General features: G+C 31.4%; 2 protein-coding genes across 2 annotated transcripts in view; both read left to right on the top strand.

Moving 5' to 3' along the window:
* LOC113397075 (actin maturation protease) overlaps positions 1-18,133 on the top strand; it is a 174,694-nt gene that overhangs the window by 51,318 nt on the left and 105,243 nt on the right. The gene's annotated exons all lie outside the window — the stretch shown is intronic.
* LOC113397023 (uncharacterized protein) overlaps positions 1-18,133 on the top strand; it is an 88,856-nt gene that overhangs the window by 24,310 nt on the left and 46,413 nt on the right. The window contains exons 3-4 of the mRNA XM_026635166.2: positions 8,000-8,047; positions 15,648-15,721. Coding sequence (XP_026490951.1) covers positions 8,000-8,047; positions 15,648-15,721 — 122 coding nt within the window. The remainder of the gene's footprint in view (positions 1-7,999; positions 8,048-15,647; positions 15,722-18,133) is intronic.

Here is an 18,133-nt window from a genome sequence, read left to right as displayed (position 1 = left end):
GTAAAATATCTGATGAGTGGGTGGTACATACCTAGACCACCACCACCAAGTATAATTTGAGTAATAATAATTTGATCTTACTTTTTGAGAAATTCTAAGTAAAGAATAGCCGATGAATGATACTATACATGAATATATTCTCATAAGCAGTTTGTCTTGTAGATAATATTGACATTAGTGACTATACATAGGCATTATAAGTCAGCTGTAAGATGGCTTCAGGAACCCAATGCAAGTCTGTGACATGCTACATAGATAATGCGGTGTGTCATACAAACACATTTAATGTAAGATATTTTCCCGAAGCACGAGAATAATCATTATAAACTCAAATTAAGCACGTGAAAATTCAGTAGCGCTTATCCAGATTCGAACCAACAATCCTCGGCTCAAATTCATTTGATATAAACAGTGAACCATATCGAATTAATGAACTTAATAAGGAAATATTGAAAATATATTATAAATAGAATACTGAATATTCTAAGATCGTTCATAATATTTTCATTCTTTGTAATGTGTTAAGAACTTTGACGTCTAAATGCTAGTACTAAAATACTTCATATTGCTTGATAAAAAGAGCCGCCTCGCTAGATGTCAAAGTTCAACACGAATTCGCGTAATGAAAGTAAAGTTAATTCGTTAATAGGAATATCGGGAAACAGGAAACAGTATCAAGCATACATAATGACGTAATTAATTAAAGCAGTATAAGACTTAACAAAAAAAAAAAAGTTCAAAAATTTGTCCCAAAGAAAAGTATTGTAGCTATGTATATCTAGAATACTTTTCTTGAGAGCAGGATTCGTTTTTCAAATTGACTTCCTGAAATCAAACCCTCAATAACTTATTCAATAAAAAAAAAAAAACAAAGAATATCGGTTCAAATATGGCGAAAATATCGCGGAACACCACACAAAAACAACGCGAAATTGATAACCTTCCTTTATTGAAAACGGCTAAAATAGTATTTTATTACAGAAAGTTCTCGAAGTATATGCAATAAAACTATTGCAGCTATTCTTTTTATCTTGGTATTTCTTTTATAGGTATTCCTAACTGCCTCTTTGGTTTAGATAGTAGTTGGCGATTATACTGTTGATCTCAGACAACAACAGATTAATAATGAAATTATAAGTTTTTTTAGTCATTTTTTTTTATCCATGACCTAGGTCCTAAAACTGTAGGCCATATGCATAAACTTTTTGCGTTGTCATCATATTGTCCCATCGGATTATGAGAAGAGAAGAGATATTATGAATTCACGTTTATACTTGTACAATATACTAAGTCGAGCGCAGTTAGCTACTCTCTCTTGAGAATGGCCGCCGAGGCATTCGCTTATGAGAGTCATATAGAGTCTTTACTTGGTGGTAGGGCTTTGTGCAAGCCCGTCTGGGTAGGTACCGCCCGCTCATCAGATATTCTACCGCCAAATAACAGTACTCTGTATTGTTGTGTTTCGGTTAGAAGGGTGAGTGAGCCAGTGTAATCACAGGCACAAGGGATATAACATCTTAGTTCCCAAGGTTGGTGGCGCATAGGTGATGTAAGGAATGGTTAATATTTCTTACAGCGCCTTTGTCTATGGGCGGTGGTGACCAATTACCATCAGGTGGCCCATATGCTCGTCCGCCAACCAATGCCATAAATATATATATATATAAATACATTTTCATAAGAAGTTAAGTCCTCAGTTATTTTATGAGCAATAAATACGCCAAATGATAATTATTTACATTGAAACATATTTTGAAAGAAAACACCATTTTACAGACGATGATTCGTGATATACTCAATTTGTTGTGTTATAACGGGAGCCGTAAAAATGTAAAAAAATTAATATATAATTATATATTTAAATATCACCGTAAAATTGTAAATGCTGTTAGATTATATATATAATATTGTATTTAATTATTATATTATATTGAGTTAGATTATATTTAAGATTGTGTTGTGATTAAATTTATAATAAAAAGTATAAAATATTGACATCTTATTATGTCTCAGTTAGGTTAAGTTAGTTTTTATAATTCAACCGAAATTAACTTGGATAGATTTTCTAATCTTCCGAGATTCTTAACAGAATGTTAAGTTTCACAATCTTTCGACAGTTTACAATTTCCATAACATATTCGTAATAATATATATATGAAACCAACGAAGCGGAAGCGTAGGGAAGCTGCGGTCGACAACTATTATTATATATGTTCATACATATTTAACAATAAGTAATTGTCGACTATGGCTTCGCTCGCGTTTTAAGGGTCGATTGTCAGCTGTTAAGCATAAAAAATAGCCATTGTCCTTCCTTCCAAATTTTATCGAATACGGTTTAGTGTTTTAGCCGTGAAAGACAGACCAAGATACTTTCGCATTTTTAATATTAGTATATATAAGTAGTTTATGTTGTACACCTGCACGGTACTATATGTACTGTTCTATTCTTGGTGTTAAAAAATGTATACATATATTTAACGCGTTTATCAAATACGAAATTCAAATTACTTCAGGGTAATCGCTATAACAATTAGTCCGACGTTTCGTTTGAACGAGTGAAAATGTGGTTTACTCAGAAAAATACCGCGAACAATCCGACAAACTGCATTGTATTGTTCCGTCGAATATTGTTTTGATTGTTAGCACCGCGGTCGTGCCTCTAATGGATTGAGCGAAGTATTATCGCCTTGATTTAAATGAATCATCAACATTTTGCCTGAATAACATTGAAATGAATACACGAAGAAAATGTTCTTTTTACAGTTTCTTATGAAATGTGAAAATAAAGGATTCTTTTGAATTGGCTTCAGATGTTTACGTTAAAAAGCTGTTTAATTTATAATTTATGTATAGCATAGACGCCAGCCGTTCAGGGTTTCGCCGAATTTTATCCCGTTTGGTTGAGAGGGTTTTTTTTCCGTTTTGTTATTGCTTTAATAGCTTAAAATTCTTTGAAATAATATATTTCGTTTTACCAACAAATATATCAGAATATAATGAGAAGGTGGGTCTTAACATTATGATAAATTATAGTTTCATGACATATATATAGGCTTAGTTATTTGTTGTATATTTTTTTAAAGATACTATGTTATGTCAACATATTTATAAGAAAAACTGTTGATCCTGACCTTTTTCAAACGTACGTTGAAACAGGAAATCTTTGTATGAAAAGCAAGGAGCGTAGGGAAATTAATGCAAGCCTTTGATTTTTGTAAAAAACCGGTGCTGTTACAAAGTGAGACAGATCACGGCGCATGATCTCGACTGATAACAAGGCATCCCAAACGAACCGTATACACGTTGGCGCCCGCCTGCAGTCTGCCAGTTCGGAGAGCGACGACGTGCAATGGTGAGGAATGTCAGGGCTGTCATTATGTTTAAATTATATTTATTTCTATTTTCTATTAGAAATTCACCAATCAATTATGTTTAATGATTCTAAGCTATATTATATTAATAATAAAATAAATGATAAACAATTTTTACAATGTATTTTTTTTATAAAATTTATTTTTGTTATATAATTTTTACTTTATAATAAGAGTTAAATAGTTTTTTTGTACTTGATTTCTTCTTTAGTATATCACGCTAGCTACCCAAATAAAAATAAAAATAAAGTTGCGCCCTAACTTTTATGAAAAACGTCATGAAATAGTAATATACATATTTATACAGTCTTTATTATAAAATTGTTATGACGAATAAATATATACAAATTAAACATCGTGAGATAACCTACATAATTATCTCTAATTTCAATGAAATTCTGCCACGTGCGTATCCACCAACCTTCTCCAGCAGCGGGAAATTTACACTGTCACTTTTATTGGAAGCAAAATGTTCACTTGTAATATAGTAATTAACATGTTATATACCTAATCAGTCCCAACGTTGTAAGTAACCGTCTCCATCCTTTGATTTGTTTTCATTTGTTTATGTATATTTTAACATAAGTAAACTTTAACATTCATAACAATTTTCAACTGATAAATATGGTAGCTATGTCAACAAGAAAAGTGTTCTTACTTCAGTAGTATCATTTTTAATGTATGAATAAAAAGTGGCCATCCAATGATTTCCTCTGAGACGAACCCACTTTCCAAGATTCCAAATCCTTAAGGTACATCAAATCCCCTAGAACGTAATGTCGTATAAAGTCTAGATATATTACATTAAATTTCTTTAGAAAAGAAAAATCAACTTGACGTAAGATAAAAATACAAAATTTGATTGTATGGCTTTGTTTAAGACAAACTTGGCCTACTGGGACATGGTGCATGGTAAGACTAGCATGCAACCATTGTATATTCTATGGCCAAACAGCAATACTTGGTATTTTTGCGTTCGGATTTGAAGGGTGAGTGTAACTACAGGCACAAGGGACATGACATCTTAGAGTTCTCAAGGTTAATGGTGCATTGCTGATCTAAGGAAAGATTAAAATTTCTTATGGTGCCCATGTCTATGGGCGGTGGTGACCACTATTGATGGCCTATTATTATCTTTAATCTGACAATTACGGATAGGATCCTGGGGTTCAGTCAAGACTTTTTTAATAGCAGCTCGGAAATGTGTCGTTGCGGGATTTCAAAATCATGCCTCAGAGAATACGTAACGTAACGTACGTGTTGGTTTGTTCTCCCATCAGACTTCAGAGTCAATCTTAATGACTTGTGTTTGCGCACATAGTTGTGCAATATAACTGTTTCTGAATAACACAGCGGTAGGACTTCAGTATAACAGGCTGTAGGTCCTAAGCGAAGACTTCCAAGGTAATATGAAGAATTTTAATATTACTCTGATATTATTATATAGTATACTTTCACATATATATTTTTTTACTGCAGTCACAACAATAATTTTAAATAAAAATAAACGATGTGTTCTTAAAAAATATTACCCGAACATTGATCTCAAGTATTTGATACACTAAAGACATAACGTATTAAAAGCTTATGATTATATGGTTCAAATATCACTTGGCACAACTGGTGGATGTGAAAGATCGAAATGGATGCTTATTGAAATAATTTACAGTTAAAAAAGACAATATAGAAGTAAAATAAAGAAGGAAAAAGAGTCTCGTTACTAAAGTTAATATATTATAATTATAATAATTTAAATCAACGAAGTATGTATTAAACTAAGGGAGTAGATTGCACATTACTCAATTATCAGTAGATATCTCACAATAAAAACATTAAAATCTAAGATGTTTAATGCTAAACCAATCAAGATATGAAACCTTTTTTCTGTTCCCACAAAACGCTTACTTAGCACAGTATACTAAATAAATACAAAACAATCAGGTTAATCAATAAAGCTAGCAAACATAACATCCAAGTATTATATACAATCCATCACGGCAAACGATGATGGATTAATGCCGATATGATTAGCCGCCCCCTTCCACTTTCCGATGAAAACACGGGCCTTGTAACATGTGCAATTGAGTTGAAATTTACGTAGTATTTGACAAATCAAACAGGTTAAAGATCTTTGGCGCAGATTGTTTAGCTTAGATCTCTTAAAACTACTATCAGCTTACCGTTTATTGGTTTCTGACTAAAAGTCGAAGTCGTCAAGAGCATGTATAAATATATTTTACATGGCTGAACATATTAATTACTCGTACGTATAGAACACACTTTACATAACATGTTAAAAAAATAGATAAGCTTTATGGCCGTAATATATAAACTTATCAGACGAAGTCGCGGGGCATGTAAACGGAATAATGCTTTTGTGCTCAATTAAGTATATATGTATTTATTTTATTCACTTAATCTTAAAACACAACTACTTTGAAACTCCATGATTTTGTCATCATAAAGATAAGATTACTAACCAATGGGGGCAACATAAAGTGCATTTGGCAATTGCGTCATGAAATATTCCAACCCACAGAAATACTAATGATACTAAAAATTATTAGAATTTAAAAGAGAAAAACCATTTAATAGTGACGGTAACTCTGTTAAATAATATTATGCAAATAATGAGTTTATTGTCAAAGCTATTTTAAACTTTCATCTAAATTTATAGTGAATCAAAGGATTTACCCAAGAGATAGATCATTTAAAGATAAGCGATACATCTATAATTCCTATAGAATTCGAAGTTATCTTCTGAAACATTGCATCAATCAATTGAAATCAATCAGTCGACTAGTAGAGACGAGCAAATTTATTGGAAACCAAATGCCACACATTGATGTCTTATACAGCTGCACCAAAAAAAAAAAATAATAATAAAAACTCTAACACATATAAAACAAACAAAAACACATGTAGTATTAAAACGAAAATATAAATCATTCCCGCTAGATCATTTCCAAAGTACAAATACGAGACTGCTTGCATTGTTTCCACTAACATAATTTTATATTAGTAAATTAATAATAAATTATTGCAATAAAATAAAAAAGGAAACAACAGAAATGATAATACTTACACGTGATTTGAATCATCAATTCAAATCACGTGCTACTTACCGCCGGAACCCAATGTTTTGGTAGATATTATTGTTTTCACCTCCTCATGCAACGTGTACTCGCATTCCATATCAACCCTTTTCCATATTCCTATTTCTGATTTTTCTATATTTATACTTGATTTTGCTCTTAGTAAGATTTTGTATAGGTTACGTAGGAAGTTGCACTTTAGACGGATATACTGTGAGTTGATATAATCTATATATGTATAACATTGTATTAGATCTTCTCAATAATATTTCTTTTATCGAACTGGGTAGGTTCTGTGATTAACGAGTTCAAATAAACCCGTAACCTTTACGTATTCGTATAAATTAAACACCGATACATATTAATGAAGCCTTTGAAAGAGCTAGTGTAATAAAGGCACTACCTTTGTCGATGTCCTAGGAATCATAGTGAATGTCATGTAGATGCTGTGGAGTGGTTTGTACTACTTGTGTTACTATTAATTATTAAAATTGACCAATGAGATATATTTTTTTTATAAAATAGTCTGTCGAGCTATTAGGAAAACTGATAGCAAGTTTCCTATGACAATAAATATGGCGCCGTAAGAAATGTTAACCATTCTTTACGTTGCCAATGCGCCACCAATATTTGGAACTAAGATGTTACGATATACTATGTCCCTTGGGCCTGTGATTGGCTCACTCAGCCTTCAAACCGGATAGCAATAGTAAGTATCGCTGCTTGGCAGTAGAATATATGATGAGCAGTGCAGAAATACTTCTGAAATTATATGAAAACAAAACACCTTTATTTCAGTTTCCGAGGACAGCGACGGCTAAATTGTCTGAAACGTTATCCTTGTCTGGATAGTTTGTAGTACTTTTAGGTTTAAAAGCATAAAGCGACTAAACTTGATACACTGCAGTTTCAGCTTCGTTCGATATTTTACGAAAGCAAATAATGTAATGTTTGCACTATTTTTGAAATGCTCTTGTGTTCTTCAATAGATAGATAGATACATTTAATGCTATATTTTTATATTGGGGACAACTCTTTAAACTTTGCGAGTTTGAAACCATCACAGTTCAAAATATTTATGATTAAACTTTTTCAAAACTATGTAAACAAAACGAACACTCGATTTTCCAAATAAATACAAATATAATGAATAAGCAGTTTAGGTTAGTTATAGGTTTAAGCAGTTTTTCATTCCAATTTTTTCCCTCTTACATTTAAAAAGACTGATGGACAAATGGATTATTTTTTACCTTGTAAGTGGACACCACTATCTATAGACATTGGCAATAAGAAATATAAAGCATTCCTTATTTTTGTTCCCCCAAACATGATAAGAAAATATCACATAAATATAAAACGAAATCTACTAACTCTGTCGCACTAACACTGTTTTTGATTAAAAAATATAACATAATAATGTCCGATTACTATATAGATTGTATATTTTATTGATATCAAAGTGTCTTTAAAAATTAATATTATTGCTAAATGACGAATGTTTTAATATTAACAACTATGTATTTGTTTCAGAGCATGGCGGAACACAAATTAAAGGTGGCTACATGCTACGGTACAAACGTAAGTTATATTTTTTTTAATGCAATTTTGTTAATGACGAAAATATTTAAAGCTTATGTCAAAATAATTATAAATAAATATTATAAATGATTATAAATATGATAAAAAGCGGCGAGTTAATAGTTGTTGATCTCGTAAATATATATTTGATCTCGATTACAACACGTTTTAATTAATATTATGTTTAATCAAAATTTCAATTTTATTTAATCTACAAGATTAATTTAATTTACATGAAAGGGAAACTGCGGATATTCTTGCCGATCTATCCGAGTTGCGGCGGTTGCTATACATTTGATTCAAATTTGCAAAATTCTTGTATACATACTTTAATAATGGATATTTTGATTTTATTATAATAATTTATATTTAGATATGGCTCATACAAATAAGTTTATGTTACATATGTACATATATGAACATATGATGATGTCCATGGGCGGTGGTAGTCCCTATCAATCAAAAATCAAGGTGAGTCTCCTGCTCGTTTGCCACCAATCACATAAAATATATATATAAATGATATGCTATGTTTACCATCAAATGTTATTTAATGATGCACTTCAATAAAATACACTTTATTTACAAACAAAATGTCTTATAAATATAATAATACTATTATTGTTTTCCTAATAAGATATTGATATGATATCATAAGTAAAATGTATACGTTGTGAATTTATTGAGGCACATAAAATAAGGCCACAGGTGCACATTTCCTCCCCTTCATAAAATCAAGTACACTTCAGGTTATGGGCTAATCGTGGTTCCATTCATTTCCATAATATAAGGGTAATACGAATAAATCAAGCGAATTATTTGTGAATAATAAGTTTATTCTCCCATAGGGTTTTACATGTTCTATATTTGAAATTGAGAAGATTTTAACAATCAGGTCTTTCGATCAGAAGGATTAAATTATTCCAACGATTTAAAGATAATGTATATGGAAAACTACCTACGTCTGCAGTGTTTCTCTCGATGTTATCGATGGTGCTTTTCCGGGTTCGAAACCGTAATCTTCGATTGAGATTAACTGTTTTCTCTCGTGGGAAACCTTCTGCGATGATTCAAAATCAGGCAAGTACTGAATTAGCACGTACTTAATAAATGTTTATAATTCATCTCGTGCTCGGTGGTAAACGAAAATATCGCGAGGAAAGCGGCACGTGTCTAAATTCGAATTGGAGCAGCATGGTTGAATTAGTTAAAAATCTTCTCCTCACCGTAATGAGTACCTCGTGCGCATGATTAAGTGTACGTATTTGAGAATTAAATAATATCTAAATATTTTTATTACGGAAACGAATATCTTCTTCCGAGAAGGACGTATTTACTTCACAGAGTTGCTGTCATTAATTTCTTTTAAAAATAGAGTACCTAATTTACATATACCCCCCCCCCCCCATTACAAACGTTACGGATCTAGGACGTGTCAACGTCAATTCCTCGAGACTATATGACTTACCTGAAGGCACAACTAAAAGCCATTAAACTAAGAATTGAATTGAATTGACTTACCTGAAGACTCTGTACTGTCTCAGTAAAGAGTAGTACTCATAGACAGTTTTTTTTATTATTTAATATAATAAATTATCTTTATTTGAAAACCATAATATAAAAACTTTTTACATAGTGGTGGGCTTTGTGCACAATCTACCGCCAAACAGCAATAGCTAGTTTGAAGTATGAGTTGACCAAGATACCTAAAGGCATATGGAAAATGAAAACCAAGGTTCCCAAGGTAGTTGGCGCATCAGTATTACCTATTCCCAACAGTGCACTGTTGACCACTTACATCAGGTATCCATTTAAGAAAATCCTTCCTTTTTAATGTCATATGAATTGTATATATACATACAAATATATTATAGAGTGTGTAGTGTCATTTCAAAGTTAATTAGATCTTGAATGTAAATATTCACTGACCATCAAGTTATTGTTTGTACTGGTTTTCAGGATGAGTGAGCAAATGTGATTACGTTAGGGTGACTGACCCACGATTAGTACAATCGTAATATACGATATTTTTCAACAGTTTCACCAACTTCGCTACGATTTTTCCGTGATAAAAAGGTCTATGTCACTTCGACATATAACTGTGCAAACGATAACTTGGATTCGTTACGTTAGAGAATGATATAGAAAAAGAATCTTTTACGTGTATACTTTTAATCTCATTTTCCAAAGGTACAATTTTGGCGCTTCCACCTTTCTTCCTTGTCACTGATGAATTATAAATTAGCGCGTTCCCCAGACGAGTTAACGCGACGACTATTACGCCGATAAAACACGAAATGCCTAGTTACAAGAACACGTGAATATAAAATGAAAATCAAACCCGTGTATGTATATAACTCATCTCTTGTTGAAGTTAATATTTAAATATATAATTAGTAGAGTAGGGTGATAGTTACTAGTATAATTTTATGAAATTTCTATTTGTAACTGCGGCGTTACCCGCACGAATTTTATAAATTTCCTTGGTGGTACGGCATTGTGCAAGCCCTTCTGGGTAAGTACCACCCACTGATCAGATATTCTACCGCCAAACAGCAGTACTCAGTATTGTTGTGTTCCGGTTTGAAGGATGAGTGAACCAGTGTAACTAAAGGCACAAGGGATTTAACATCTTAGTTCCCAAAGTTGGTGGCGCATTGATGATGTAAGAAATGGTTAATATTTCTTAGTGCCATTGTCTATGGGTGGTGGTGACCAAGTGGTCAACACCGTAGGAGGACCACCGTAGGAGCACCGTAGGAGTAATTTATTAATAAAGGAAATAATATGATATTAATATAATTTGTAATATTAATATCATATTATTTATTTATATAATATATTATTTATTAGCTACATTATTCCCGAGTGTTATACTCGAATAATGTAGCTTTCCACCAGTAGTTTTTCAAAATTATTTACTTATATAATATACTATACTAACCCTTGTCCACAACACGCTGCAACTTTTGGATATTTTTTTAAGTAAATTGGTTTAGTTATTTTGGTAGTTAGTTGTTTTTTTTTATGATGTAGGTGAATGGTAGCTATGCCACTTGATAGTAAATTGTTACCACCGCCCAGTCCTGACTAGTAGAATATTTACCAATACGCCACCAACCTTGGGTACTAAGATATGTCTCTTATTATATTGGCTTATATTGGCTCCATCCCCTTTATATACCGGAACAAAACAATGCTAACTACCCATAGCTGTTTTGCGGTAGACGGGCTTGCAGAAACGTCGTCCCATTTATTATTTATTAGTACAGATATATTTTACAGAGAATTACTATTACACAATTTAGTATAATCTGTTCCAAGAGAGAGGCTTAATCCGCACTGAGTACTGAGTTAATTATTATTTCATTGATTATATTATAGATGGTTAACACTATTGTTCATAGTTATGTTTTAGTTAATCAATATTAATAATTACACGGTAAATTAATTATTCCTTTTTTTAACCGTCGTCTAGGTCGTATTTTTCTTTCTTTTTTATTGTTACCTCAGTGCTCCTTTATGGTCCGATTTGGATAATTATTTTATGAAGTGAGACTTCTTTAGAATCGTTGTGATTTAAAGCTCGATGAAACGAAAATGTGCCAAGAAAGTTACACACCTGCCTTTGTGTACAGACACACAGGTTATTTTAAAATTTTAAATCATATTTATAGTTGTGCGCAAGCATTTATATTTAAAGACCTTTTATTTAAATAAACAATTAAAATCTGTTGTGAGTAATCAAATAATAGTTGTGTTCATCAGTTAAGTTACACAAGATTTTAAGTTTTTGGATATCAGGTTATATTATCCACTTTTTTCTTGTTTTTCTTTTATTTGTTAAATATTAATAAAATAGGACAATTTATCTAAATGAAAAGTATCTTTTTTCATCAGTGAAACTAAATCATCTAATAGAACACTACATTGTAAGTTAACTTAGTCCATATACCATATCTCATGGCATTTAAAAAAATATAAAACAGGTAGACAAATTGGCTACATGATGGTAAGTCACCACCGCCATAGACGTTGGCACTGTAAGTGACATGGTAAATGATTGGCTATACCTTAACATAACACCCATTGAAAGACCCTTCTAATTTGGTTCCACTGGCTCACTCACACTTCAAAGTATAATACTACAATGGTAAGTATTGCTGTTTCGCAGCAGAATGGCGGCGGTAGACACCTACGAAGACGGACTTGCACGAAGGCCCGAAGTAATTATGTTCACAATCGCTATAAACACTAACTCTTAGAAATGTAAAAGTCTTTTCATACCTTGCTTCTTACCGCAGTTGACAAGGACACATCCTATATTGTCCAAAAACTTCTTCACGCCTCCCAACTTAAAAACGAGCTATCATTTTCAAAACACATCAACCAAGTAAAACGATTCTTTAGTCAAATAGCACCCCTTTGAATCGACATGAAAAATAGTATTCGAATAAATTTAAAGGTACGAAGCTTTGGAATAAAAAAATATATATACGCCGTAGGACATTTCGTTTTTATTTTTCTGGTCACATTTATTTGGAAGAACGCAAGATTTGAGAAGACAAATTATATAATATATAATTTAATAATATATTCTGATATAACAATTTCACTTCGTGGTGAAATTATAACGTGTAAGTGATTTCGTTTTCTTGACAATTATATTAATTCTATATAAAAAATAAATTTCATTAACAATACGAGTTTATTGGCACCAAAATATCAGCAAGTATGATACATAAGCGAACTCAGAAAGGGCTCTGACGCAAGCGTCTGGAGAAAGAAATTAAACATACATATATATATTTTCACAGCTTAAATCCATATATATTGTAAAGTATTATTAATTGTTAATATATTATTATTAATTATATAATTTAGGCTATTATTTATACTTTACCTACGTTCTTACGTTTAGCTTTGAACAAGTTGGTCAGAATCCTCCACGCTGTTCGAGACACGTTCACGATAAACCAATATATCGTATTATCATTTATGATGTATCAGGGCCATGATATCACTCAAATACAGCGATATATTTTATCTACCGTGGATACTGATTCGATCTTTGCAATTAACTGAGTGGCGTATTTGGCCTTACAGACAGCTCTTTGAGCTATTGAACATTTATGATGTAAATTTTTAATAAATACACGATACAGTCTGAATTTGAGGCGCAGACTTAATAAGGTATTTAATTATCTAATATCTTAACATTAAACAATAATTTAATATAAGGAATACCTACTTATATTAGTTTATTTTTTGTAAAACTACTAGGTTATCCCTAAGAGATAGACATCGCGGACGTTTTTTGTGGATCTTTAAGCTTTATAAAACTGTAGTACATTATTTTGATCTATCTCGTAGGGTTCAGCCAGTGTTTGCAATGTAAGCGCAAAAAAAGTGTTTATTTACGACATTATATTTTAGAAAGTTCTAAAATGTTCAACGTTTCTTTGCTATATTATGCATGTTTCATACATATAAATCTTCGTCTTGAATCACTCTATCTATTAAAAAAAACTACATCAAAATCCGTTGCGTAGTTTTAAAGATGTAAGAATACACAGGGCAGACTGACAGAGGGAATCGACTTTATTTTATACTATGTAGTGATTAATATATAAACAATATAAAATACGTTTGTTTAATTTGTGAAAATCGTATAATCACATGCGGTGTCTTATTTAAAATTACGATTACCTTGTTATTTGAAAATTATTGTTACGTATTTATACAATAAGGTAGGGGACGACCAAAGAAACGATGGATGGATTCTGTAAAGGCGATATAGTTAGAAAAAATGTTACTTGTGAGATGACGTCCGACAGAGAAGTATGGAAGCTGGACATGCTGCGCCGACCCCAAGTAAAATTGGGACAAGGAGGATGATGATGATTTATACTATAAGACCTAATGTAAAGGCTTCACGAAATAGTAAAATAGATTTTATTTTAGTTTTTAACAACTTTTTTACAATTTCTACCTATAGGCAGATATATGTACGAAGCGGTACCATTTGAAGTCCAGCCGATTAGCGAGTTAGGCGAACCCATTCGCCTTTCGGTATATAAGTAATCACACTAAGCGTAATTCGTAGTTCGTCTGTTGATCATATATAATTATTACAGAAATGCGAAAGAACGCGCCTTTTAATATACAAAAAAAGGTAAAATCTAAGTTTTTAATACTTTACAATATATATGGATTTAAGCTGTGAAAATATATATATGTATGTTTAATTTCTTTCTCCAGACGCTTGCGTCAGAGCCCTTTCTGAGTTCGCTTATGTATCATACTTGCTGATATTTTGGTGCCAATAAACTCGTATTGTTAATGAAATTTATTTTTTATATAGAATTAATATAATTGTCAAGAAAACGAAATCACTCACACGTTATAATTTCACCACGAAGTGAAATTGTTATATCAGAATATATTATTAAATTAAATTACACACAACGTACTCTTTGTTAAAAGCTTTTTGGAGTATGTGAGATGAGCTTAAAGTGTGACGCAGAGCACAAACGTTAACGGGTCGTAGTTACGACCTGTTTCGATCTTCATAATCATTTGATCGCTTTGTGAAAATATTCCATTGGATTAATTTTGCATCCATTAAAACGTAACACAGTTCGCTTTATAAATCTCTGTAGTTTGAAAAGATATAGGGTTTTTATTTAACATTTTTGGTCGGTACCATAATAATAATATAAATTAGTATATTGTGTTTCGTTGAGCGCGACTCAGTGTATCAAGCTTCAGAAATATAAGACGTTGAGCTTAATATTTGGCGGTGAATTTCAGTGAAAAATGGCTATAGGTGACCGTCTATTAACAAGTAACTTGCATATACCTCCTTGAAAAAAAAGGATGTCTCTTTTACAAATATATATTCAAATAAATAAACATATAGCAATGTACTGATACACATATGTGAATATAACAATGTATTATATGTAGGGTATATTGCAAACATATTTTTATATATTTGAATTACTTTTAGTTATTAAGTTTATCTAGTTACTTGCTTCCATTCTCGTAACTATCTGAAATAAACGTAAAATAAATTAAAATTCTTCCAGATAACATATATACATATCTCACGATTTTATCCGTCTTAATTTTTTCCCGTAGATCCTGTAATTTATATTTTTAAATGATCCAACTCTTGTACAATAACAACAACTAAATTTCTTGATTTAGTCTTGATGAGCTATCAAACAAACAGACAGTTCCTTTCGCATGGTATTAGTCTAGAAATTGATATTTGAATGATTGATGAAAAAAAAAACATTGTTCTCTTTTTGTAAACACAGGATGATGATCAGTCGTTGAACATAGCCTTTTTTATTTTCCAATTGAGTCAAGTTTCAATTTTTAAATTTAGATTAAAAACCTACGTCCGTCAAGGATAAAACCATAATAATAATTTAATATTATTCATCTGTAATGTAATATCCATATTAATTAATGTTTAGAAACAATTTCAAACGTCGATTAAGTTTTTATACCTTTGATAAAGCTGCGACACGGATGTTGACATTAATGATAAACGTATTTAGGTCATTGACATACTCTCGTGTTGTTCCAGGAAAGTACTTGTGGAGCACGTGGTCGGAGGAGTGGGTGGTGCTTTACGACGACTCCACTATGGCCTGGTTTAAGGTCAGTGTTTTAATATATGCTAATTTATTTTAAATATTATATATTATTAAGTTTAAATAATGAAACGATAGCCTTCAAGAAGTTTTTAATAAAAATATTAATTGTAAACATCTATTATTGAAATAGGAATAAATGTATTACCGTAGTTCTCAGATCGGTGGGTTCAAATATGTTTATGAAACTAGTGCTTGATTTTTCGACGGTCGAGAAACAAATGTAATATGTCTGTATTGAATATTGTTATGATTAATTGTTTGAATAGATAATTGTTTGAAATATAGCGAATGAAGATATTTCAAAATCATTCGATGTTGTTAATCTGTTCATAATTCGCATCAAATGTTAGCATAGTCGATGATAGGAGGAAACAGAAGAAAAGATTGAGCAAGTCATATTTATGTGAGAAGATATTTTTTTTAAACGTGAGGAACGATTTACCTTCTGTTACCTAATAGAAAATTAACTAAGTATTCGCTGTTCACTAATATGTTCTTTGCCAATAGCTTAAGAAGTTATATTTAAACATAAAATTAAAATAACACAATTAGAAAAGTGAAGTACTTATACATTAAATGGTTAATTGTAAATAAAAGGGTATGAAGAAATTCTTATCTTTTGTTCTTTAATAAAAATATTAACGATAGTCAGCTATAGTGCTTATATTTCGATATTATATTTACCTGATGAATAAATAATTCGCATTCTACAAAGACGGGGTTTCGAACTGACTTTCAGGATGTATATTCTATACACTATTAGCGTTTGTTCTAAATAATATTGTAAAATTAAATAGTGCAATTTGTATTTGCACACAATCAAATAGTGAATAATAATAATTAATATCACTAATAAAAGCACACATGCATACATAAGTATATAACTTTTTAATTAGAACAGCCCTTGTCCATATAAACTTGTTCAAAATATATTATAAAAGGTTATTCGAGTTTAAGAACACACTCAAAATATGTTTCGTATTATTTGCCTTCATTGGAACCATAATTTTTTTCAATATATTTTTTTATAATTAGGGCTATTGAATATTAAATCGAGCGCTTTCTATGCTACGCCGAAATGTTACACATAGCTATATAGCGTCGAATCTTTGAAGTTTCGTCACATTTACAGACGCCGTTGTAATGTATCGTTTAAGGTTCGTGACAATTTAAGTTAAATATGAGAGGAGCCGAGACGACCTATTGGTTGATACGTGAATTTTAACCGAAGATTGCGAGTTCAAATCTGATTGAATTTTTATACGCTTAATATGGTCGTGGACGAAGGAAAACAAAATAAGGAAACCTGCATGTGTCTGATAACAATCTGCCTTAAACAAAACAATTGTCCACTTTTCATCTAAACGATTAAAAATTAGTTCCGACTATAATATATAAAGGTACAGGTGAATATACAGGTATAATTAAACAAAAGAATACTTATTATGAAATAAAAAAATTAAAAACAATCATTTTTGCGCGCAGTAGCGCTTCAGCCTACGCTGTGCCGATAAATTTGCGCGAACAGTACACGACAATAGATGTTAGTACAAGTAAATGGAATAAAAATAATAAAAATCTTACAAGCCAAGGATGACGCTTGAGCACCAGAGATACTGAAAAAAAGTCTTCTCAATTATTAATAAATGTTTACAAAACAAAAATTTAAAATGCGCGAAGTTATTACCGCGATCCAAATAACAATAGGAACGCCAATGACCTGTCAACTGGCACTGGCAAAAAGTACAGTTTGCAAAATAAAAATATATGCAATATATTTCTTACTACGCAATTAATACATAGAAATAAAACCATGTATTAGTTATGAAGAATTTTTACATTTTTTTTCTGGTATTTAGTTATGTAAGCTTATATTGCTGAGATAGATGTGGATTCATTAATCGTTCACGGTTTTATTACTTAGATATTTATTTAGTTGTTTATTAAATCGTTATTGCACACATCATCATCACCATCATCCTCCTGCCCTTATCCCAATTTTACTTGGGGTCGGCGCAGCATGTCTTCTTCCATACTTCTCTGTCGGACGTCATCTCACTAGTAACATTCTTTCTAACCATATCGTCTTTCACACAATCCATCCATCGTTTCTTGGGTCGTCCCCTACCTCTATATCCATCCACATCCATTTTCAAAACCTTTCTCACAACATGGTCCTCATTCCTCCGCATAACATGCCCATACCAAGACAGCAATTTATATTAAATATAAAAGAAGTACCAGGTAAATTTTAAAGTATATCAAGGCAGCCTTATCACTTAGAGTAATATCTTCTAGACAACCTCAATTCAGAATTACGACAGAACTAAAATCAGTCATAGTTACCACTTACAACTAAATTAGGTAACAAAATAACTTAAAAACATGTAGTATGACGTAAAAATGTCATATTTAT

This window comes from Vanessa tameamea, chromosome 19, assembly GCF_037043105.1.
Source record: "Vanessa tameamea isolate UH-Manoa-2023 chromosome 19, ilVanTame1 primary haplotype, whole genome shotgun sequence".
NCBI lineage: Eukaryota > Metazoa > Arthropoda > Insecta > Lepidoptera > Nymphalidae > Vanessa > Vanessa tameamea.
Note: the sequence above shows the minus strand (reverse complement) of the source record. Positions and strands in the feature narration are given on the sequence as shown.